Here is a 26,620-nt window from a genome sequence, read left to right as displayed (position 1 = left end):
TTTTAAGTGATTCTCTGTAGGTATAACACGAACTCTTGGTTACATGCAGCATGCAAATTACGTAATAATTGCGTATGTAATGGTTTGTACCATTGTGTTCAATACTAGTAAAAGATGTCCAAGAAAAATAATTGCCATTATTTGTACAGGGAGGGAGGAAATACATGGGGGCATGTGAAAAATCAGATAAGTAGGACATAAATTACGAGTGCTTTCTAAAAATTTCTTTTTAATTTATATAATTGGGAGTGCTAAATTAATGATATAAGGAAATTTGTTCTCATTTGTTATTGTGAGTTTTTGAGTAATTTGTCAAGTTACATACCTGTGATGAAGAGGAAATGTCAGTGTCATTTCAATTGTAAACCATTACACTTTTGGTCTTGACATTGTGATTCACAACTTATATCCTATCCATTTCCTATTCACTTCCTGTTGGATAGAATGTACTGGTAATTTCACAGTTACATGATTTTTTTATAACATCAAACCTTGGTTAATATGTGAATATTTATTGCACATTTCTGTAAGATCTTCATCATATGGCACAGTGTTCACCTCACCTCTCATGATAAGAAGAATTGGATTCAACCATACATTCTAGAAAAAAACAATCATATTATAGAGAGCAGAAATATTTATATAGAGAAAGTGTAATCAGAATATATAAATACATATATTCAAAGATCCAACATTGGTTTTATGTAAATCATTATATTCTATACTACTTCTACTAGCAGATTGATCAAGATGGACTTAAGGCACAATTTTTCCTTGGGTTTTTTTTTTCATAGAGGTATCAGATATTGCATTGAAAATATGTGATTAGAAATATTTGTATTTGGAACATTCTCCTTTTCAGAAATTTAATTTGTACAGATACAAATAGATTTCTGTGAACGCTGTCTCTGTGAATGAAATTCTGAACAAATGGAAATATAAAGGAAGATGAAACATTTGAAAAGTCAATATTTTGTGGTGAAAATCTTTAAGATTTATGATGAAATTATTTCCTCTTTTTTGAGGGGAGAAACATAGTTGAAGAGTAAAGTCTATATCATAAACACAGCATATTTTCTATCAATTGTGTTGTATTTATTGAATGATTTTTTATGTCTAATTTATTTTTGTTTCTTTATTAAAGGTTAAAATGACCAGTAATTAAAAGTGGCATTTTGTGCAAGCATATGTGTACATCTTATTCATGTTTTGCTTGAAATTTTATAAATTTAGTTGTCTTTTTTTTACACAACTTGATAAGTTAATGTTGGTGCATAGACATTATTGATTTCAATTTTGTTTTCTTTATTTCAAGTGAATAGAAGATGTTATGTTAAAGCCTTTTATTTTGCTATGTCCAGTTTGTCTGTTTATGATATATAATTTTGAACAGCCATTATGATGCTTCTAATTGTTTTATAGTGATCCTATGACATATTTTGTGTTGCTATGGAAAGTGCAGTCTTCTTGAAATACTTTTTTCCAACAGCTGCTTGAAGCATTGTCACATCAACCATTTCCCTCATGTTCTCCTCTCCTGTGTATTATATCTATCAGAGTTTTTCTATGAATGATAAAACTTAGTGTCATTTTTCTGACTCAAAAGTACATGATGGATGAATATAATATAACTTGTGGAAGTTGAAAATAAGTTGAGGGGATTAGTTAATGAGAGATCATATTCTTGCTCTGCTCAACCTTCCCTTGGTACATTCATTACAGATATGCTTGCTTTGTGTATTGTAGAAATGTATTGTACTCTGGGCAACACTTACATTGTAATATTTTGAAAATTGTTATTAACATGTATTATGAAATGGAGAGTCTTATCTTTGCCTGATTATTGAGGTGTTCTCATTTGATTATTGAGGTGTTTTATACCATTTTTAAGTATTTTGTAAGGAGTTATGAAAAAGAGATATAATAATTGATGTGAAAGAGGGTAGTCCTAGCGCACATTCTTAATATCTAAAGCCCTGTTGATACATGGGCACAGTAATCAAATGCGCAGTTAGAAAAATGTGGAGTTAATTCTGTAGTTAATTCTGTTATTTATTGCAACGTGACAGGCTCTTGCAAGGGTGCTCCATAACTTATTCTTTGAGCCTTGTGCATATATACCTGACCAAAATTTGCTCAAAAACCTGGCTTTTGTACATAAATCCAATATCTGCTTTTATATCTGAGATTGTATGAATACCATGAATTTATGTCAAATATTTGATTACTGAAACAAAAATAAAAAGGTTGAAAATTATGAAATACACAAGAAACCAACACTTTTAATACCATTTTTAATTATATTTGTTATGCATATGAAAAAATATCTAGACTAAAATTAGCATATTAGGGGCTTCATTTAATGATTTATTACGAAAAGTTTTCTTTTATACATAATTCAGGATGAAATCATTTTGAAAAATATAAGTATAACAATGCAATTTTGTAGAAGCATTGCCAAAGAAATGCTTGCTTAATCAAGCGATCAAGACTTAAAATTTTGCAACTGATTCTATGATATAGTGAAAGGTAGGCATCTTCAATCTATGATTTTTTTTGTGAGAGAGATAGAGTATGACCTTTAAACCAGTGGCATATTTAGCCAAAATAATTTAAGGGGCCAGATAATTTATGGCAGATGGAGCAAAAGTTTTTGACCTTTTTAAACAAAAATCTCATTAAAAAATAATGTATACATAGTATTCAGAAAATGATACAATTTCTCACTTTTCCTTTCACTTTTTTTTCATTTGATTTTTTTTTTCCTTTGTTGTGAAACTTCTTTTGGGTTGGCATGTCCCTCAACCTCCCCCCCCCCCCCCCCATCTTTATGCATCAGCAGCGTAGGCACGACTTTTTAAAGGGAGGTCAAGCTGAATGAAAAGTTAAACCCCCCCCCAAGAAAAAAAAAACCTGAGAAATCAAATAGCGGGGTGTATATTGATGTACTCTACCTCCGATCTCTTATTTTTTCTCTCTCTCAAAATGGTCCGAGGGGGCACTTACATTGACGAGTGGATACCATGCGTGACCAAAAAAAAAAAAACGCGTAAAAAGAATGTCTTTCTCAAGATATGGCATGTTACGAACGTAACGTAATAAGGGTGTCAATAACACTAAAATAATGAAAAATGGTATCTCTTTCGCTTGGAAAACTACGTTTTTAGGGTCAAATTTGCGAGGGTAAAAAGACTAAAATGTTCTAGAAAGGATGTTCTTGTTGCCCCAACCGTCAACACTGCGTCTTTAGAGTCCGATTTCCACGAGGTGAGGGAATTGGGGCGCTCAATGATGAAGGTAACGGTAAAACCGACGTTCCTGATATATAACAATATTGTTGAGGGGTTCAATTCAGGGAATACGCACCAAGGGAATCGTTTTGTTTCCAATACTTGTTAAGGGTAGGGTTTCACACGCCAATACTCGTTAAGGGGGTGCATTTTCAGAATATGGAAAATACATGTTTAGCGTGCTTTTCGAAACCCTATAGTCGCGCATGGTATCACTCGTCAGTGGAAGTGACCCCACCTCCCCCCCCCCCCGGGAAAATGGTCGGGGAAGTGGTTGGATAAATAAAATTTGGAGCGTGCCACTCTAATATGTAACATTTTGGAACACACCAAAAATATGATATACGACTTTCGGATTTTACTTTTCATGGCAAACAAAAATTTGCCCATTTCATGGCCAAATGGCACCAAGAAGAAAATTTGCCCTAAAAATGAAGAAAGAACTGTTACAAATAACTCTAAACTTCTCATCGAAAGCCAGGATAATGATGGTCATTGTCTCGATGCTGGCGTGTGCCCGGGGCGTGTGATAATTTTGATGAAATATCTAATAGTTATCTTTGCTCCATCATTACTTACAACTTCATCATAAATACTACTGTTGTCCAAGGAATTAACTATACTGAAGACGCGATCAGAAAAACATGTAGGCCTAAAGCCTGTAGATTTTTTTTGTCTCGTCTACGTATATAACGTCTATTAATAGGTGAGACATTATTGGCGTCAAGTGGCGCCGCTACCGCCACTAAGTGACATTGTATGTCATTATTAACTTTAAAACGACTGAGTAAGGCCGTATTTCATGAAACGCATGATCAAGGTCATTAAGGGTCAATACCACGCTGTGGTAGGCATCGAACTTAAATTATATAATTCTCTGATCCATGAAACTTGATGTAGACCCTATATATAGTTCGTTTTTCACGGCCGGGCAATTGGTACGCGCATACAGTGAAAAGAGTATCAAATTTGCCAAAAACATGATTGTGAAAAGTGTACTTTTCAACACATGAATTAAACGACTTTATCCCATTACGCAAATATCATATTTGAGGAATCATATATTTAGGTAACATCAAAATTACTGATTGGCGGGGACTCTCGAGCCCCTTTGAGTAAAAGGGTATAGGGTATAGGCCTACTATCATAATAGGGCCTGGGCCCTGTATGTTTTTAAAACAATAATTATGATGAAATTATTGAGTGCCTTAATAATGCAATTGTCATCATCAGCCATATTAACAAGGTACTTTTTCGATCAGTTCAAAACGTATAGGCCTATCAAAAATTTCTGCTCGTTCGATTATTTAGTTGCAAACACATCTTGTTAAGGATTGCCCATAATATTCACATTTTAGGACAAAAAAAATTAAGATGACGATTGCCTCGATCAAAAGCAATCGTCATCATCATCACCACTATGCACCATCATTTTTATCATCAACTTTATCATTACGGTGCATATATATAGCAAAGTCATGGCCAAAGGCGATTAGTTGGCCGGTTGCAAAAATGGAAATGTCTGCTATATATAGGGCTAGGCCTATATTGGTACAGAATATAGCACTCAGCCATATAGAGATATATCTCTATGCACTCAGGATATTAGAAGGGTAATGATAACATTTTACATTCTGCAAGGCCCGCCGGTAGAGCAGTTTTGAAGTGGTATACGATGGGTGAGTAGGGGAAGGCGGGGTAAGTTGAGCATAGGGGCAAGTTGAGCCACCAGCCCCAGGCCAATAATGAATGAGTCAGACATTGTGGTGGTGTCATGTATTGATGGCCCATAGCATAACCCCTAACCCCACCACATTGTTTTCAACTTTGAAACAAAAAGTATTTTTTTAGAGGGAAAAATATGAATTTCAGCCAAAACAGTAAAAAAGAGTGAAATAAATAAGTGCTTTATAACACACATGTCTTTAAATATAATAAAGACATGATAACAACATTATTAGTCCAGGTATGGATCTTCATTCTTGTCATAGTCTTTTATATGATGAATGCATAATAAATGTGTGGATATAAAATTATCGCACTAAGTTCAGACTGGGGTAAGTTGAGCCAAACAGCATGGGGCAAGTTGAGCCATGGTAATTCCTATGGTAATGTATCTTAAAAAACAAACAAACCATAAAAATCGATTGAAATTCTGGCTGAAAGGAGCAAATTTACATGACTGCTCTCTTCCTTTTAAAAAACGTTAGTATTTATAGAGAATTAGCAAGTGAAAAGACTTTAAACAAAAAATTGACATGCTGGTTCTCCCCTCATACATTTTGTAAATAGTTTTTGTGGCTCAAATTACCCCAGAAGGTGGCTCAAACTTACCCCATATATGGGGCAAGTTGAGCCATTTGACATCGTTTTTTTCAAAGATCACGATGACTTTCAGTGTGGGGATAGAAAGTTATAAATAGGTGGAAAATATTTCAGAAGAATTAAATTTCAAGGCAAGGTACTTATTTCGACAAGATTATTAATCATATCAATTCTAACATGCAAAAAGCAAAAACTGTCACAACTTACCCCGCCTTCCCCTAATCATCATGATCATGATCAAGATGAGGGTGATGATGATCATTTCAGGGGGGCGTTTCATGAACATTTTTGTCTGACAAGTAGTCAGATCTGACATCTTTCCTTGATTCTGATTGGCTGAGAGGCACTGTTACTATAGTAACTGTCGGATGGGACTTGTCGAATAAAACGTCCGACAAGTCCTTTCATGAAACGCTCCCCGGTGCAGCGCGCTCGGCATCATCGTCATCATCATCTTTGGATCATGCTACGCATTAAATATTATTACTAATCATGAACAATTAGTTAAGGCAGTGGAAAATCGAATTAATCAGAATATGATTTCCTGCATTATGAATTAGACATGTAAGTCCTTGTTCTCCCGGGAGTCTAGCTCCTCGCTGATATAGTTATCGAGGAACTCTTCCTTAAAGGGGAATCCAACCCAAATAAAAACTTGTTCTTAGGGGAATAAGAAAAATCAGACAAGTTGATGGGTGAAAGTTTGAACACTATCTGACAAACAATAAGAAAGTTATGATTTTTTAAAAGTTGTGAATATTGGTAATCCCTAGATGCATGGAGACTACAAATTGGCCATATGTCACAGTGATGTAAGGCAAGGACTACTCTTCCATGTACTCCAATACATAATGGCTATATGTCATTTTTTCAAATGTTTTACTTCAAATTTTATTTTTCTTTCATGAGGACATAAAACAATATACTACCAGGGTTATATTTAGATTACTGCCCAGGGGAATGGGCAGTTAGGAGAAAACCACAAATCCCTGATAATTAAAGGACAAGTCCATCCCAACAAAAACTTGATTTGAATGAAAAGAGAAAAATTCAGCAAGCATAACACTAAAAATTTCATCAAAATCGGATGTAAAATAAGAAAGTTATGACATTTTAAGGTTTCGCTTATTTTTAACAAAACAGTTATATGAACGAGCCAGTTAAATGCAAATGAGAGAGTTGATGATGTCACTCACTCACTATTTCTTTTGTTTTTTATTGTTTGAAATATTAAATATTTTTATTTTCTCGTCATTGTCATGTGAAATGAAGTTCATTCCTCCCTGAACACATGGAATTCCATTATTTTAACATTTTGTGCTTCAGGCAAGGAGGTCCTAATCATCAAATTCGTAAAATTGAAATATTGTATAATTCAAACAATAAAAAACAAAAGAAATAGTGAGTGAGTGACATCATCGACTCTCTCATTTGGATGTAACTGGCTCGTTCATATAACTATTTTGTTAAAAACAAGCGAAACTTTGAAATGTCACAACTTTCTTATTTTACATCCGATTTTGATGAAATCTTCAGCATTGTGCTTGTCTGATTTTTCTCCATTGATTCAAATCAACATTTTTCTGAGGTGGACTTGACCTTTAAGTACATGGCCTATGGGAAAGTTGTCCTTGCCTCTTCTCATAATTTACTTTACCCAGTTGCCAATTTGAAATCTACATAATCATAGGTATTTCAATTTTAAAGCAGCCATAACTTTCTTATTGCTGGTCCGATTTCTTTCAAACTTTCACCATTCTGTTTTATCTATTTTTCTCCTTTCCAACACTACATTTTATGACCAAGGCTGGATTCCCTTTTAAATCGACCAGTCTTTAAAAATTGAATGGTCAGACTCAATCGGACATTCTTCTGATTATTGAAGAATTTACCATACGTAATTATTTAAATATTTTAAAAGAAACGGTAATGTATTCAAAATCATACTCATAATAATTAGTTGGTAATTAGACCTATTCACCCGGGGGGGGGGGCCACTTACATTGACGAGTGGATACCATGCGCGACCCAAAAAACGGTAAAAAGGATGTCTTTTTCACGATAGGGCACGTTACGTACGTAACGTGATATTAAAGGGTGTCAAAAACACAAAAATAATGAAAAAAGGGTATCTATTTCGCTAGGAAAATTACGTGTTCTTTAGGGTCAAATTTGCGGGGATGATAAAACAAAGATAAAATGTTTAATAAAGGCCTTTTTTGCCCCAATTCGTGTTTAGGGTCCGATTTGCGCGAGGTGTAGAAGGTGGGGTCGTACTAAACCCCAGTACTAAACCAAATAAGGTAAAGCCGACGACCGAAGGACCCGTAACAATAAAACATTACTTTACTTGTTTAGGGGTTCATTTCAGGGAACATATTTGCCAAGAGTATCGTTTTGTTTCCAATACTTGTTAAGGGTAGGGTTTCAAACGCCAATACTTGTTAAGGGGTGCATTTTCAGAAAATGGAAATTACTTGTTTAGGGTGCTTTTCGAGACCCCATGGTCGTGCATGGTATCCACTCGTGAATGGAAGTGCCCCCCCCCCTTTCAAAATAGAGAAACGCAACTATTTGCTTTTTTAATCTCAACTAATACTGCTAGCGCTAGCGAGGCCGACGTTACCGACGACTTCTTCTTCCTTCTTCCTCTTTCCTTGGTTGGCAACCAGTCAGGATTGACTATTTTTGCCACAGCTTTTGTTCATTTTCAGTAGCTTATTATATATTTTTTTCCATTCCTTTTTTCCTTCTCTCTCTAATTTTTTTTTTCTTTTTTTTCTTCCTTTTCTTTTCTGTTATTTTCTTTGTCTTTTTTTTCTCTTTTTTCTTTTCTTTTTCATTTTATTTTTTTTTCTTTTCTTTTTGTCTCCTCTTTTCTTTTTTTTTTTCTTTTCTTTTTTCTTTCTTCTGTTTTCTTTGCTTTTCTTCTTATATTTCTTCTTTTTTTTCTTTTCATGAATTCTTTTTCTCTTTTCTTTTCTTTTCTTTTCTCTTTTTTTCTTTTATTTCTTTTTTGTTTCCCTTCCTTTTTTAAAAAGATTAATTTATTTTTCTTTTGATTACGTTCTGATTCTTTCTTCTGCTACAGTAAGCTGCAACAGAAAAAGCAAAAGTAAACTGGATTTGTGGCCTGATAAAACTCCAGGTTTCGGGAAACCGAAACTAAAGTATTGGATGAAAGTGCAAAGTGCAAAAAACAAACAAAACAAACAAAAAAAAAAATGAAAATAGAACTAAACAAACCAACAAATTAACAACGAAAATTTTCTCTTCATCCTTATCTCCTTTCTGTCCCCCTGGCGAATCACCAAATCAAAAAAAAAAAAAAAAAAAAAAAAAAAACTCGGATAATCAGCCAAGGGTAAGAAAGAAGGAGAAAAGTCTCCTTTCTTCCTCCTTATTCAGACTTTATATAGTCGTTTCGTTCTGAGAACGAAACGGACCAGTGCAGATTGGGTTTCTACTTTAGTACTCTTTAAGAGATCCATTATTTTTTGGGAGGTTGAAAGATTTGTTTCTGTAAGTAGCATGGCCCTCTCTATTATATATTTGGGACATTCGATTAAGAAATGCTCAACTGTTTCAAATTTGTTAGGCCTACATGGCCTACGAGGAGCCCTTATTACATAGTCTTAATTAAGTCGTCTACTGAAAATTTTCCGTTAATATAAATTGAAACTAGCGCATTTATGTAACTTTCATAAGAAATGATTCATAATTCTTGGTAATTTTATTGCATATTATCTATTTTTGTGTGTTTTTTACCGTCCCTTATTTCCTTGAGAATATTATCTTTAAAAATTCCTACTATGAATTACATAAAGGCTAGAGTAAACATTGCATGCGCAAATCCTATACCTCGCGTACATGTATGCAAGTACTTTGCTCAGCCTCAGGATTGTGAAATAACGAGGAAATTCGGGACATTTGCATGTCAAAGAAAGACATGTTACAATACTTTATACGCATTGTGTGAAGATGAGACCGTAACATTGGTTTTCTGTAGAATTACTTTCCCAGGACAAGGCAAGGCCCAAGACAGTTCTTTTCCAATTCACCCACTGCTACCTCAACTTCAGTCTCGTCTCCGGCCAGCCGACAGCGAGGAAGGTTTTGAGAAAGCCAAGGTAACGTTAGTGCTTGCAGTTAGATTAAGCTTCTTAATCTTATTTTAGGAATCAAAGTTGATAAAGGAAGGGAAATGAATCTGTGATCATGTGTGAGAGGAAGGTGTTTGATTGAGTTAGTAGGCCTATTCAAGGGATATCATATCGTCTTTCAAACTTGATTGTCTCATTGTGTTTGCAATTTTGATTGTCACTTGAACACACTGATTTTGACTCTCTTTCTTCAGTTTGAGACTGAGGTATAAATAGGTCTAGTCGATCTACAAGACAAAAATGGAGGTGATGGAAGAACCAGAAGAAGAACACTTGGAAGCCACTGCATCTTTGGTAGCTTCACAGTTACAACCTCAGCTCAGCCCATGGGATCCTATCAAATGCAAGGATTGGGAATCTCAGAAACCGAGTCAGTTGTGTCTACTTCGAATAAGAAGGTTTGTATCCTAACTTTAGCTTGGAAGAGCTGCTTAAAGTTAAGGGTTAATTCTTCAAGGTGTCTGGACCGGTATTTGTCTTTGTTTGGAAAAAAGCATATAGTGTCATTATTAAGTGCTTTTTTTTAGCGACTGGCCTTGTAACCGAGCACATTCATTTTAAACATATCACATCTGAATTTCCAGAAAACAATTTCTTGTACATTGAAGTATTGAACATCTTTCCATTTCCCCCAAAAAATAATAAAATAGAATAGACCTAATGATGGAAAAGAGCCAAAACACATTTTCAAAATTTAAGTTGGATCAGTTTCCTAAATATAGACAAAATTTGCTGATCAGTGATATTGTTGATTTCCAACTTTGACGACAGAAAACAAACATTACAATACAATACCACCTTGACCTTAAAGTGACCAAAACATTTGACTTGCAATTGGGAACTGATATTGTAAATTGGATGAATTAATCTGAGCAAAAATTTTACACCTTAATTTTTGTAGATATTGTGTATTTATGGTGGAAGTTTGATGAATTCCAAGAAAATATTGTGTTTGATATAACTGAATTCATGAAAAGTGTTCAGTTATATGATCTACTGCCATATAAAATTTGAAGTAGTGAGGTCAACAAGTAGTTAAATCTATGGAATTGAATTAATGAATTATCATGAGAATATGGACAAGATTTCTCTTCCATTATAAAATAAAAGTGAAATTCTGGTAGCAGGATGTTGTGTTTTTGGCACTCTCCAAAGGTTTGAGTTTTTCATATTTGTTATCATATGTTACATGCAAAGTAACTTAATAATTGGAGCTATATTTGAATACTGACCAAAAATTATTATTACGATTTACTGCCCATTTCTAGCAGTTCTGTGTTGGATGACACAATTTTGTCGGATAACCAAATATTACTGAGTATTGTGAAAATGGTATCAGCAGAAATATTTTGATCTAAATTCTCATGTTTGAGTTGTGTTAATGAAAAACATACCAGTACATGGAAGAAAAAAAAATCATTACCTTATTGATAGTTAAGCCTATGGACACAATAATATAAATCTACATTTATAATTTAATCAATTTACAGGACATTTTAAAACATTTTCACATACTATTGAATTTGATGATTTTTCTATTTGAGTTTTGGTTTGCTATGGGGGGGGGGTCGTTAAATTAAAAAAAATATTAGTGTATTTTAATGTCTGATATTGTAAAACTTACTGCCTCTTATTCTCTTAATATTCTCTTTCCAGTTTCCACCTCTTGCTTTCCCCTTTCTTTTGACTTTTCCCTATTTCTTTCCCTTTTCCCATCCTTTTCCTCTCTTCCTAATTTTTCACTCCCCCTACTCTTCATTGGTGACACCTTGGAGTAATTATGCTATGACTTTTAGCATTTACTTATGATACATTCCTTTTTCATCTGTATTTTATTTTAATATTTATTTGAATATTTATTATTTGTTATGTTTCTATTTTACATGTAAACAGTCACAAATTTCAGTCTTTGACTGCTTGTGATTGTATTTTGATAGTTTTTATTGCAATAAAATCCAATATGATAATAACTTATTTGTTGTTGGAAAATAGTGTACTTCTGCAATCATATTTTGTTCAAATCATCTCTTCATATTACAGGGACATCATGAACATCTACACTGAGCCACCATTGGGAATGTGTATTGTACCCGAAGAGGATATCACAAGGGTAATGGGAATAATCTTGTTTCTTACTTCTTTTTTTACTCCAAGGGGATTGGATGGAACTTGCTGACAGTAACGTTTTTCTTAGATTGAGTGATTAATTGTGTGTCTTCAAATGGTGCTGGAAAGTCAAATTCCTTTAGATTTCACCGACACACATTTTTTTGGTGTTCATCTACAGAATAAAAGGGAATGATATGGCAAAAGATAATCCTCATCTGAATTATATGGAATTGTAATTCATTTTTTAATGTCACTTTGTAAGCTAGGATTTTTTCCCACGAATTTAATGCTCTGATGAAAATCATTTTTCAAGTACTAGAAACTATGACAATGGTAAGTTGTTTTAAAGTAACAGCTAGTTGACCTTGTCTTATCTTGTAATCAAATTTTGTACTTTGTTTTCTTTATTTTTTATTTCAGATACATGCCCTTATAACAGGTCCATTTGATACCCCATATGAAGGTGGTTTCTTCCATTTCTTTATAAAGTTTCCCCCTGACTACCCTATCAGGCCACCAAGGATCAAGTTAATGACTACTGGAGATGGGGCTGTCAGGTTTAATCCTAACCTCTACAGGAGTGGTAAAGTCTGCCTTAGTATTCTAGGGTGAGTAAATAGCACTTAGCAATGGAAGCACAATGCTAGGGGAGGGGCAATGCCAATGTTAAGTGTGATTCACCTTATATACATTGTATCTCTTGTAAGTTGTAAATAGTTCTCATAAGTTGTATTGAAAAAGAGTTTTTGTAAAATGCTGATTGCAAAGACATCACAAGGGAAAGAATGGACACTCAGTTGAATATGTAATGATATGCTGGGAGTGGGAAATAAAGGGTGCCAAACAGTATTGTACTCGCATTGTCATTTGGGGTTGTGTGTGGGAGAAATGAGAGCGGGGCGAGTGAGGGAGCAATTTTGTCATATCATTGTTTGGCACCCAACAGATAATAACAGAATTGTAATGTAGCCTTAAAAGCGGACATACTTTCAACAGGCACTCGTCGGAGTATATTAACAGAATTAGAATATATCTTGAGGCCATTACACACCTTACGATTAGTCTGTGACCCAATTTTATGTGAATAATGAGACATAGAATATCTTGGTGTTGAAAGTTCCAAATCATAGTATGAATGGTAAAATATGTGACTACCGGTATGCTACCATCCTCATCAACAAAGTAATATCTAGTCATATTAATGTCATAGCAATCGTGCGATTGGCTATGATTTGAATCCAATTGGTCTATACTCTTGCAATAAAAGCTTGCAATTCTCCAAAATTGGTATATTAGAATTCTTACAGATAATTTGAATCTCAAATAAAAGATTCAGTGAAATTCTCAGAAAATAATAATGTAATCTTTTTTTCAAAATCGGATTGTGGACCAGTCTTAAGGTGTGCGGAGTCCTTTAGAGATTTCTTTAAAAGGAGAGGTGGAACTGGATTAGACGATTACCAGATAACCATATATGTAAAAGCTTTTATCTTTATCCTTTTTATGGAAATCCTTAAAGCATTATTTTATCAAGCAGATTTTTAGCAATTTTTTTTTATTCAGGAGTATTGAACGGGCGTATCCAGGATTTCAAATTAGAGAGGCGCTAAGAGAAAATTTGACATTAGAAGAGGTGTATATGAAAAATTTTCGTACCGATATTAATATGTAAATTATAAATGTTTTTGAAAAATATAGAAGGGACACTCGTCTCTTGTTCCCAGCCTGGTTCCGCCACTGTTTGAGGTTGATAGACATCATTCTATAGTTTGTTTTTTGTTCGTGTATTTTTTCATTTTGAATCATATATTGATGTGTATGTGTGCATTACTTTGAGACACTGTTTTCTCAATTCCATTCATATTTTTTGTGTACTACTTTTTACTACTATTTTATAAATAAAATGAATTGAATTGAAATGTTTTGATTACCAGGAAGTATTTTGATATTACCTAATTCCATTATCCCATGTATCATGTTCATAGAACTTGGAGAGGCCCTGCATGGAGCCCAGCTCAGAGTTTATCTAGTGTGCTCATGTCTATACAATCTCTGATGAATGAGAAACCATATCACAATGAACCAGGATTTGAACAAGTAAGATTTGACATGTTTACATAAAATAGAGCACACATACTATTCTAAAGTACAGATGATTCATGCAGAAATATGACATATATTTACAGTGTACCCTATTCTAGATATGAATGCATGTGTCCATCTGGTTTATTATGATTGCTTTTCATATTTGTAGTCTTATATAAAATTATTCATTATGTATACATGCATATCCCTTAAAAACAGGGGTGCTTTACCACCCCCAGGATTTTCCCAGGGGGTGCTGTGTGTATTATTTTTCATAGGCAGCACCCCCTGAAATTCTGGTAGAGACTGTGTGCAAAATTTGAGAAATGTATGGAAAATGACCAACTTTTTTGTGGTGAAAAACTTTTTTTTTTTTTTTGGGGGGGGGGTTAAAATTTTTGGGAACCAGAACGACCTGCATTTTTGTAGTGAACGTCCTTTTTTTTGCTTGTTGAATTTACTTCGCACCCCCACCCAAAAAATTGTTTCCAGATCCCTGCATACATGTATTAAACTCCATGTTCCCGTTGCATAAAAGTTACCATTATGGTAACTCCACCATACAATGCACAGTCCTTAAAATCAGGTCCTGAAACCTTTTTTTTTATTTGCTGTTCATCACCGTTACCATGGTAGTTACCAACAGTGGCATACCGTGGGGCATGGGGGGGGCACCAGCAAAAATTTTGAGTCACTTGCCAGGTATTCTTACCAGATTTTAAGGACTGTGCAATTAAACTGATATGTATCGATAGAATAACCAAAGCACGAAGCTCAAACTATAAAATAAAATTTATATTTAGACCTAAAAAAAAGGGCCCAATTTTTGTCATTATGATACGTATTTGTCTCTATAGCAAGCAATGCGAGCGCAAAGCACGTACTGAAATTTTTGTATATATTGACTTAGAAAAGAGACATTTTAAAGACTATTTTCAGGAATTTATGAAGAGCATACAAATCACAACATAGTCATCTAATGAGAGTCGCTGATTTTTGTCTCACCTGCGAAGCAGTGTGAGACTATAGGCGCCACTTTTCCGACGGCGGCGACGTCAACATCAAATCTTAACCTGAGGTTAAGTTTTTGAAATGATGTCATAACTTAGAAAGTATATGGACCTAGTTAATAAAACTTGGCCATAAGGTTAATCAAGTATTACTGAACATCCTATTAGAGTTTCATGTCACATGACCAAGGTCAAAGGTCATTTAGGGTCAATGAACTTTGGCCGAATTGGGGATATCTGTTGAATTCCCATCATAACTTTGAAAGTTTATGGATCTGATTCATGAAACTTGGACATAATAGTAATCAAGCATCACTGAACATTTTGTGCAAGTTTCAGGTCTCATGATTAAGGTCAAAGGTCATTTAGGGTCTATGAACTTTGGCCGAATCGGGGGTATCTGTTGAATTACCATCATAACTTTGAATGTTTATTGGTCTAGTTCATTAAACTTGGACATTACAGTAATCAAGTATCACTGAACATCCTGTGCGCATTTCAGGTCCCATGACCAAGGTCAAAGGTCAATGAACTTTGGCCGAATTGGGTGTATCTGTTGAATTACCATCATAACTTTGAAAGTTTATGGATCTGATTCATGAAACTTTTACATAAGAGTAATCAAGTATCACTGAACATCCTGTGCGAGTTTCAGGTCACATGATCAAGGTCAAAGGTCATGTAAGGTCAATGAACTTTGGCCATGTTGGGGTTTTTTGTTGAATAACCATCATATCTCTGTAAGTTTATTGGTCTAGTTCATAAAAATTGGACATAAGAGTAACCATGTATCACTGAACATCTTGTGCGAGTTAGAGTAGTATTCAAAGTCAGCACTGCTGCTATATTGAACCGCGTGATGCAGGTGAGACGGCCAGAGGCATTCCACTTGTGTTAAAAGTACACCTAAAAACATGCATGGCATGAAGCACTTTTTGTTATTTTAATCATGAACACAATACGTATCTCACTAATAAAAAAATGCAGCACGAAGCGCGAGCTGAAAATTTTTGATATTCAGACCTATAAAAAGGACATTAGAATCAAATTTTTGTAATCATAATACGTATTTGTCTCTAAACAAAAAATGTGAGTGTGAAGAGCAAGCTGACATTTTTGTATTTATTCACCCCAAACAGAAACATTTTCAGGACTATCTTTTATGATTAATGAAGAGCATACATATCTTACAATAGTCATCTAATGCAAGTGCCAAGGGCTTGCTGATTTTGTTAGAATTACACAAAAACACATGCATGACATGAAGAACTTTTTGTAGTCATGGTAATCATGAACATGATACGTATTACTATTTCAATAATGAAAAATTGCGAGCGCAAAGTGCGAGCTGAAAAATTTCGAAATTCAGACCTGAAGAGGGGCATTCAAGGCTTGTTTGTATGAATTAATCAAGAGTGCAAAGCACAAGCTGAAACTTAAAAATTTATACAAGAAAAGGGGACATTTTACGGACTGTTTTTAGGACTCGGAATTCATGAAGAGCAGACATATCTCACTAATAATGCGAACATAAGCATGGACTGTAAATGTTAAATATTAATACCAAAAAAGGGGCATTCACTTTAAGTAGTCATGAAAAAGAAGCATAGGCCTATGTCACTACATAGAACAATAATAACTTGAAGTGCGAGGAAATATGTTTGGTACATTTTGAATTGAAAACGGGATGTTTTAAGTACAGCAGGATTATATATCTCATTAAAGGCAAGTCCATCCCAACAAAAGTTGATTTGAATAAAAAGAGAAAATCCAACAAGCATAATACTGAAAATTGAATCAAAATCAGATGTAATTTCACAAAACAGTTACAAAACAGTATGCACATCCTGGTTGGTATGCAAATGAGGACATCCACTCACTATATCTTTTGTATTCTATTATATGAAATATCAAATATTCTAGTTTTCTCCTCATTGTCAAGTGAAACAATTATTAATTCCTCCCTGAACATATGGAATTAGCACTGTTTAATAATACTATATGGTTCAGTCAAGTTGGTTCTTGTTGTCAAATCTGTAAATAAAATGAAAAATTGTATAATTCAAACAATAAAAAACAAAAGAAATAATGAGTGATGGACGTCATCGACTGACTAATTTGCATGGCACTGTTTTGAGAAAAATAAGTGAAACTTATATGCCATAACTTTCTTATGAGATGAAAATAAGTAGAAAAATCTTTTATACTTGACCTTTATGCAAGAACCTGATCTTTATTTTACAATGCAATGATATAGCATTGCATGAAACTCTCTTTCAGTAATGGGATTAGCTTGCGAGTTTGAATCATTTTCATCATTGTTTCGATTCAAATATTTAACATTGAATTTCAGTAATGGGGTGAGACGATTGACCTTTAAACAGATCAGTTTATTATTGGCAAGAATCCAAGAATCATGATAATAGGCCCTAACTGCACAATATTATGTATTCATAAAAGTGATGATAAAAATATCTAATGTGAATGGGGTAATAATAGCATGTCAAAAGTGAATGTAAGCTATGCTGAATTGTGGATTTCTTTGTCCACCAATACAATTTGTATTTTTTTTCTCTTTCTTTCTCCCTCTTTTTCTCCCTTTTTTTTTTTTTTTTGCCAGCTAGTTGGGGGGAGGGCAATGGGATTAGAAGTTCCTTGCGAGTCTTAACTTAGGAAGAGAACGTCATATTCATGATCATCATTGGCTTTCGAACACCTGAAATATTTAATGCAGAATATGAATTTCAGTAATGGTGATCAGGCTTTGAGACGATTTGAATCAATCTTTCAAGTCATAGTCATCAGTTTATTATTGGCAATTAGCTATTTTCCATCTAATCAATTGCTCTTGTCATCCTGCAAGGGTCTCTGCTAGGCCCCATCCTGTTTACCCTGTACACAATATACTGTAATCTGTATTCAAGAATCTGTAATCAAGAAAATATGTCATGATATGATAATCCATAACTGTATATTACCTTTAGAGGGTGTGATTCCGACCACTTATTAAAATTTTGGGGTGTATGAAAATAATAGTTGTATATCAGCTGTCAAAAGTGGTCTGAATGTAAGCTTATGTAAACTGAACTGTGGAAATATTTTCTGAAGTTGTCCATTTAGTTATTTACCAATGATTAAAAAATAAAGCAATACAATTATGTATTTTTTTAAAGGAACGTCATCCAGGTGATTGTCAGAGATATAATGATTGTATCCGTCATGAAACTATCAGAGTAGCAGTTTGTGATATGATTGAACATCCTAGTAAACACATACCACCTGAACTACAGTAAGTATTCTTATACAATGTTGTTATTTGAGTTTTACTTTTACATGGACCCCTAACATAATTTATTATGCCCCTGCAGAAGAAGAAACATGTTTTTATAGTGTTCTCCATTTGTTCTCCGTCTGTTCTTTCATCCATCTCTTGAATTAGTTTCATTTGATTTTTACATTTTGATATGTGGATAGATAACACCAAATTACAAATCAACTTTGTGTTCAGAATTGTTGGTCAAAGGTCATAGCTCATGTATGTAAATTGGTTTTTGTATGGTAACTTTTAAAGAATATCTCAATATACTTTTAAAGAATGGATGCATTTTTAATATTTTGATGCATGGGTAGATGACATTTGAATACAGATTGAGTTCAAACTCAAGAGTCCACAGGTCGAAGGTAAAAAGTTTATGGCTCATTTTTACACTAGGTATTAAAATTCATTTTAGTATAGTAATTTAAAAAGTGCTTAACAGATTTTAAACTTGTTGTGTATAGGTAGATGACATTAATATACAGGTTAAGCCCAAGTGTCCAAAGGTCACAAGACAAAGCTCATTATGTAATAAAAAATCTCTCTGTGTAAAGAAGGGACATTTTTGTCCTATAAATACAATAGTTTCCAGATTTTTTATAACTGTGTTTTTTCTGAGAACTATGTCTGTAAAAAACAAAAAAAAATCATGGTTTCTTCATTAAACTTTTTATTAGAATTTACAAGTATTTTTACAATAGAGGTTAGAAGAAGAATTAATTGTCTTTGTCACTTAGCAAAAATATGATAAAGGTACTTATTGTAAATGAAATTGAAATACATGTACTTTGGTTTTATTGCATTTAGTTTTCTGTTTTATCATTATATTTCCTTTAATATTAATTATGAAATTTTGATTTTTTTTTCTCCAGGCAAGTAAACCGGACATCGTTTCCTGATTTTTATGATTATTATGTTACCACTGTACAGGAGAGGATGCATCTAACAGGCCAGCCTATGCAGGTAAATATGTCATTTTTCAAAACTTTGCTTTGCTTGTAAAGAAAGAGTTATAAAATCTCATGTATATCTATCATGTATGATTTTTATACCAACCATATTACCTTTCATTGAAATTAACTTATAAATTGTATTAGAATAAATTAGACCAAGAAAAAAATATGCATCACTTGGAGACATAAATTGAAATAAGTGTTATATTAATGTTGGATATTGTTACTTTCTATTGCATTATGTCACTGCATATTAAAATTTGACATTGCTTTATAGTTTTGTGAATGTTAAATGTTTAACATGTTAACAAATGATAATTTGCCAATTCCGTGAGGTTTCTATTAGTGTTTGCACAAATTTTCATTAGAACTAAGGTAATATATATTTTAAAAATCTCTAACATATATTCTAATGATTGCCTTGGTTTGTTTTAAGGATCCATTCGGTGAGAAGAGAGGAATGTTTGACTACACAACTCTCTTGAAGAGACTCAAAGCCATCAAAGAAATTCTAGATGAAGCTGCCCAAATGGAAGTATCTTCAGACTCAGAAAGCAGTGGAGGGTCAGACCTAGATACCAAGCTCTCTGGACCAGATACGAGTAGTTGATATTTGAGAGAAATCTGTTCTCAAACTCATGTACATGTGTCATGGTCAGGCAGTTTACAAATTGGTGAAGCTGGAAAAAAAACAGTGACAGAAAATAATTCTGTTTGGAAACCTTTGGTAAATTGTGTAGGCCGCTACTACATGTAGCTTCCTTATTTGTTTGTTTAACAGACCTTGGCTGCATCTTGAATTCAGCTTACTACATCATGGTTAGAACAAGGCCTTTAAGGTCTCATACCAATGTACTAAAGCATGAAGAAAAAGTGAAATCTTTTCTTTGTAGTATTGAAGCGAAAAAGATAGATCTCTGCAGTGGAAAGGATGATTTGGGTGAAATTCTTTTTGAAAATATTCTCAACATAATATGAGTTCAGCAGGGAAGCGATTTTCAAGGTTATTTTGATGCAGAAGTTACCTTGTTTGTTTATATTACTTGCCAAATACAATTATCTTTCTTTTTTTTTGTTTTCCCCCCTTTTTCTCATTTAGATATGAAGACTGACATTTTTTTTATAAGAATATTATAACATATAGATAAATGGATGACTTTGAACATTTTTTTTAGAATTATTAAACTAAAGGTGTGCTTTCTATAGTCAAGGACAAAATGAGGACATTTTTCTTTTTCTTAAATTTGATATGTGAAGGATAGATTTAAGGTCAAACTTAATGAATTTAAATCTAAAATGATGAATTATTACAGACACCTACACCCTTTTTTGCCTAGACAAAGAAAATATGTATTTTGCCTCAGCCCAAATAAGCGATTACCGGAGGCATCGGCCCAGATTTTACAAAATAGTTTTAATACAGGAGGGGTATAAAACAAAAGACTAAGCAGATTGTGTGCAATTGCACTTGATGCATCATGTGCACTGAGAAAGGTCCCAAATTAAATGCATGATTTTTGCTTAGGGGTCTAAATATGAGCAATACACTAAATTAGGGCACTAAATATGAGCACTATGATGCATGAAATCTGTGTAATTCATGGTACCCCTTCCTGGTTTAAAATTCTTTTGTGAATTCAGCTCATGTTTTGGGGTTGTCTGTCAGTATGCCTGTCCACCTGTCTGCCCTACTTTCATTCGCGTGATTTCTAAAGATATCTCAAGAACGGTTTAGCAGATCAAATTCAAACTTGGTTCATGTATTTATAGGAGTGGCAATGTTCTGACTACTTTGGGGTCAAAGGTCAAATGTCCAAGGGGTCATTATATACCAGACAAAATATTGTTCTTGCGATAACTAAAGAAACGGTTTTAGGGTTCCACTTCAAACGTAGCTCATGTATGCATACATATGAACTTAAGAAGGATTATGATCTGATTACAGTTTGGGGTTAAAGGTTGAGTGGGTCATTTCATACAATTGAAATATCTTATTTTCACAATAACTAAAGAACCTTTTGAGGGTTCAAATTCAAATATGGCTCATGTATGCAAATAGGAAGGATAGTGAAGTTGGGGTTCATGACTTCAAAGGTCATATGATATTTAATACATTGAAATATATTGTTCTTACAATATAACTGGACAACTGCTTAAGCGATCGACTTTAAACCTCGTTCATTATCCATATGTTAATGGCAATGATCTGATTAGATGTTGGGATCTTAAACCCTAAAACCGGGGGGGGGGGGGGGGGGGGGGGGTTGAATCAACCTCCCCCCCCTTTAACATTTTTACAGATCATTCCGCTGTGCTAAATTTTTTGACTGTGGTTAGACATGCCAACCGTTCCCATTTTAGAGTATTGGTTCCTCCTTTTTGCTATGAATACTTTTTTGGGTAAGATTTTTTTACTTTTCTTAAAATTTTCGATCATGGAGTATGTATCATACACAGTGTGCGACACTAGTGCCGGCCCAATGGTCCCAGACCAGTGAAAATCACTGTCAGGCCAGTAACTTGTTGCATGAAAGGAACAAGTAAATTTGTTTATGAGCACATGTTTAAAGTAGTGATTATCAAGTTTTCAAGTAGATCATTTCACATTTTTTTTTATTGATCACACTACAACAGGCTGGCGATTGTTATGTTGAGACAAATTTTTAAAAATACTCACCCCCCCCTTCTAAGAATACTTTTTTTTTGGTTGTAGAAGTTAGCAGGTCTGCCCGGTCATATAACACCCCAAATTCCGGGAAGCCATTTCATAAAGCTGTTCGTAAGTTAAGAGTGACTGGTGAACCTTTCTTGCACGCTAAACCATCGGCAATTTATTATACCATTTACCACAAGAAAGGATCACCAGTCATTCTTAAAGTCGCTCTTATCTTCGAATAGCTTTATGAAACACCCACCTGGTCTGGTTAGGGTTAATGCTTAATGTGAAAGGTCAGTAATAGAACAAAGATATGATATATATTCTTGATCAGGCATTCGCAGAGACATAGATTTTGACGATGTAGTCAAGAATCCATAAACATACAGAGGTTGGATAATTTCCTAATATTTTTTTCCATGTGAAATTATTTGTATTTATTATTTCTGTTTTTATTGTTGTTGTACATAAAAATTATTTGTAACAAGTATTACTGACATGTATCATCTATTATCCATCTAAATATTCTTTCTTGTCGAAAGATTTCCTTTCATACTTATGATTATGTTGGGCTTTACAGTACTTTTAGTTTATTGTCTATTGAATGTGCACCATAGTCAGTATATTATTGGTCTTTTGACTGAACTCTTTACTATATTATTAGAAATCAAACCCACATTATTAAACTAAGGGATTTTTGTCATGTTTTATATTGAAGTTTTTCTCATTCATTCCAATCATTGAAAACTTTAGCCTTTTCCCCAGGAGTGACAAAAAATTACACCGTATTACTTCCTAGGAATGAGAATATCATGCTATGGGAACCTAATGTAATTAGTTAATTCGATTGGAAACTGGTTAATAAAGCCAAGGCTTTTATAGATATGACTGCTAGTATATTTATGATTATAAATCCTGCTTACTTTGTAGAGCCTGCATGTTTGGGCGATTTTGCTAATTTTTTTTTTGGGGGGGGCGGTAAAGATTAAAAAAATATTTTTTCTTTACTTAAAATTACTGCAAATGAGAAATATGTACATTCTATATATTATTTGTGTACAGAAATTGTAAATTTAAAGAAAAATCACCACTCTACCTTTGTATTCTACTTTGCCATGAAAATCAGAACTTAGTGGTTGTTACAGAAAAATATATATTTATGGTACTGGTACTTAAACAGACAGTCACAAAATATAGAGAAATCCTTTAGGCAGTCCAAAGATTTTTTTTTTAAAAACACCCCATCAGTCAATATCTGTTGTATTAGTTAGCCTTGAATGATGAAGATGCATCTAAATTTAGATCTAAAGTTAGGTCTGGGATCCGTGCAGTAGATCTAGACCTAGATCATTTGTGTATAATATTCACAGTGACTGATGGAACTGGTATAAGTAACGTTAGTCTAACGCAGTGGATTACCCTTTTCTAATCAAATCAAGTTTCTTAGGCCTAGTTCTAGATCTAATTTAGAGTACGGTCCAGATCCAGGACCTACATGTAAGACAGATCGAATGTGCATGCTGAGCCATGATCAGGTGCAGATTCTGGTCTAATGAGGGATGAGATAAACATGACTAGATCTGTGTCAGACTTCTGACACTGTTGATGGTGGTCCTGATTCTTTTGTTGTCAAACCAGGTCCAAGACCAAATCTAACTAACAAGTTAATTGTTAATGTTTTGTTAACACTAATGTTAACTTACGTTGTCGTTAGCAAGATTTAACATTAGATTTCTCTAACTTTTAACGATAGACTCTAGCCTAATGTTACATCTAGATCTTACTTACCCAATTTTATCGTCCAAAAGCTGATCTTATTCCTCATTGCTCATCAGACATCATTATGAATATATTGAAATCAAAAAATTGTTTCAAAACAAACATATCACACAATTCTTTGACGTTAGACCAAATCCAAAAGTCTGGATCTAAAAGTTTTAAAACTAACTTAAGCTTCTTCAGTCTCTATCTGGCGATCCATTGGCTCCACTCACTAATACATATCCAGAAATTGTCAAAGAAATCCCCAGAATTTCAGAAATGATGGTTTTTCTTGTCTACACAAATCTATAGGCTCTATTTTAGTAACTGAAGAAGGCCTAATGACTCGATAGATATAACGTTAAACCTAACTTGTAGTAGGCTCCTACGTCGTCGTAGGACTCACTTTAATTTCGCGGTCCGCTTCGAAAATTGATTGATTTCAATTGATATCGAGTGTTGATCGATTGCAAATGATCACTACTTTTGTCCCACATGTGTTATTTCCATGTAATTAGTAACATCTAATACGCCAAAGGCCGCCATACATGTAGAAAAATATATCCATGGACAGGCTGGAAAAATATATTCATCGCAGGTGGACCAGCTGGGAAAATATATTGATTTCAATCATATCACGTAACACGCTATGGACCAATAGCGCTTGGCTATCTAATATTGTAATCTATTTGACATGCAAAACTGTGAGATATGATAAAAATTAGGACAGTACAAATTAGACCAGGATTGTAATTTGCTTCAGGCTTTTGAAGTTTTCAATATCTGCAAGTCTTAGATTTTTACCAGGTCTCATGATTTTATACCCAAATAATTATCCTTCATTATGACAATATACATCAAAGCAACTTCTAGCTAGTCGGTCTATACTAATTTCTCTCACTTTCTTATCCCAGAAATACTGGTGCTGACTTTTTTTTTGTATAATAAGCTGTTTGATTGATTTCTCATTGTGCAAACTTGAATGATTTGGGCAATATATCAAAGCACTTAGCATATATAATATTCTTGTGTCAAAGCAAAGCTAAGCTGAGCAAGATCCTAATTATATGTATTTTTCATGGACTTCTCTGTTCAAGGCATCTTTAATGTGAAAATCTGTTGACCTCAGTTTTCCTTAATAGTTTATCATTCATATAGCTGCATAAAATGACAACAAGTTTTAGACAAGAATTCCGCAGTCCCAAGGGATTCAACTTAGGTAGAGCAGGGACGTGAGAGGGAGAGTCACCTTCCTAATTTAAAGAATTCTCCTTTATTGCCTTTTCACTATGGTATCAACATATTTATTGTGTTATTTTTATTTGTATTGGAAGATATGATCCTATACTATACTTTCTGAACATTTTTAAAAAGTGAACCAATGCGTTATCTTTGGTTTCTTCCCTTCTCTCCCATTTCCTTTCCACACACACACTCTAACTCTCTCTATCTCCCCCCTTTCTTGAAAATCTCTTTTTTATGCACAGTAGTGTATTTCAACTTGATTTTCTAAATAAGATTTCATATACATTTTTGTCAAGTACAGGTTTGCACATGTACAGTGTATGTATGTATACAAATTTATGTGCTCTGATTTTGTTATCAAAGTCAGAATATATTACTGGTACTTAGATTATTTTCAGCTGAATCTTGTTTTATTTTTTTCTGTATGCCAAGTATTTTTTTCAAATTTTCTATACTTAATCCTATCATTTATTTTCTTTTACATGAAAAAAAAATGAACAGATAATGTATATGCTGTAAATTGCAGAAATGTACTAATAAATACTTAACAGTAGAATATATAACATTTTCTCTTAGTATGCCATATTTCTCATGAATATTGTAATCTGGTTGGTCAATTTGTTTTTGAGACAATCCTGTATTTACCTATTTTACTGGGTCTAAAAGATCAAACAGGTAATATGAGCCAGTATTACCCGTTTGTTGTTTTCATTGTTACACACATGCCCATAGTGCTGATTTCAACCATGTATTGAAGCATCGCGCTGGGCACTAATTGTGATGTCACAAATGACTTCTTTTGAAAAAATCACTCTAAAAATGCAGGGTTCTGCAATTTTTTTTAGTTCCATTCTATATAGATTTCCCCTATTCTGCAGTGAAATTAGGAAGAGATGAAATCATTACACCCTGCTTGTTCTTATGAAATACGGGAAATATCTTCGTTCTGGTTCTATATTCCATTCGGCTTCTGGTGGGTGTTTTATAAGGCTGGTCGTAAAGTTTAAACAACTTTACGCACAACTGGGACATGTTCTTGACCAGAACTTAATTACATAGGGATATCACATAGCACAAGAAAGGATCATCAGTCGTGTGTAAAGTCATTCGTATCTTATGATCAGCTCTATGAAACTTCCACCAGGCGATATTTCCTGTATTATGTGAACAAGCAGTGTGTAACTGATATTATTTTGGACTATGATTTTGCCTTGGTTGTGATCACAAATATGTTACCTTGATTTCTTTTTAATTGTCCTCACCTTGATTTCCTTTTTTTTTGACATAATAGACCTCAATAAGCCAGTTTGTAGATACATACTGTTCAAGTATGTGCAGATAAATGTCATTTGCAATAAAATCTAAAATCCAAAGACAAAAACAATACTCTAAGGGGGATTGTCTGACTTACCCTAATCATGCAATATGAATTCCAATTCCTCATTGATTAAAAACAGTGGGTGAATTGAATAGCTTGGTGTTCCTAGCCAAAAGTTTTATCTAGAAATTTGAATGCTCTACAAGTTTTTTAGTCAATTGTCCACTCATAATTCATTCCATGATTCAAGTACGGTGTTATCTTTTCAAAAGGGACTTAAACCTATTCATGAGGCACATCTCTAACTGCCCTTTCACATGGAAAAAAATTGTAATTTGAATGATTCCAGTGAAAAATAAGGCTAATGACGAGTATTCAGCACGTGTGAA

The 26,620-nt window shown here is 33.8% G+C and overlaps 1 protein-coding gene across 2 annotated transcripts; it reads left to right on the top strand.

Moving 5' to 3' along the window:
• Positions 1 to 9,469: 9,469 nt before the first annotated feature.
• On the top strand, positions 9,470 to 20,099 carry LOC121409990 (ubiquitin-conjugating enzyme E2 Z-like). 2 transcript variants are annotated; one of them, XM_041601789.1, is made up of 8 exons: positions 9,470 to 9,745; positions 9,973 to 10,176; positions 11,819 to 11,888; positions 12,308 to 12,495; positions 13,873 to 13,984; positions 18,156 to 18,271; positions 19,171 to 19,261; positions 19,688 to 20,099. In XM_041601789.1, exons 2-8 carry the CDS (start codon positions 10,019 to 10,021, stop codon positions 19,859 to 19,861), a joined length of 909 nt encoding a protein of 302 aa, XP_041457723.1. In that variant the 5' UTR covers positions 9,470 to 9,745; positions 9,973 to 10,018; the 3' UTR covers positions 19,862 to 20,099. The 2 variants fall into 2 exon arrangements, with proteins under 2 accessions (XP_041457723.1, XP_041457724.1); XM_041601790.1 differs by having other exon boundaries at positions 9,470 to 9,750.
• The last annotated feature ends 6,521 nt before the right edge of the window (positions 20,100 to 26,620 follow it).

This window comes from Lytechinus variegatus, chromosome 3 (assembly GCF_018143015.1).
Source record: "Lytechinus variegatus isolate NC3 chromosome 3, Lvar_3.0, whole genome shotgun sequence".
NCBI classification, from domain to species: Eukaryota; Metazoa; Echinodermata; class Echinoidea; order Temnopleuroida; family Toxopneustidae; genus Lytechinus; species Lytechinus variegatus.
Note: the sequence above shows the minus strand (reverse complement) of the source record. Positions and strands in the feature narration are given on the sequence as shown.

Bases quoted from the DNA above. Each gene is read 5' to 3' on its own strand.
- LOC121409990 (XM_041601789.1), top strand. From the start codon at position 10,019: ATGGAGGTGATGGAAGAACCAGAAGAAGAACACTTGGAAGCCACTGCA. The intron at 10,177-11,818 runs GTTTGTATCCTA...TTCATATTACAG, and splicing joins TGTCTACTTCGAATAAGAAG to GGACATCATGAACATCTACA. The intron at 19,262-19,687 runs GTAAATATGTCA...GTTTGTTTTAAG, and splicing joins TAACAGGCCAGCCTATGCAG to GATCCATTCGGTGAGAAGAG.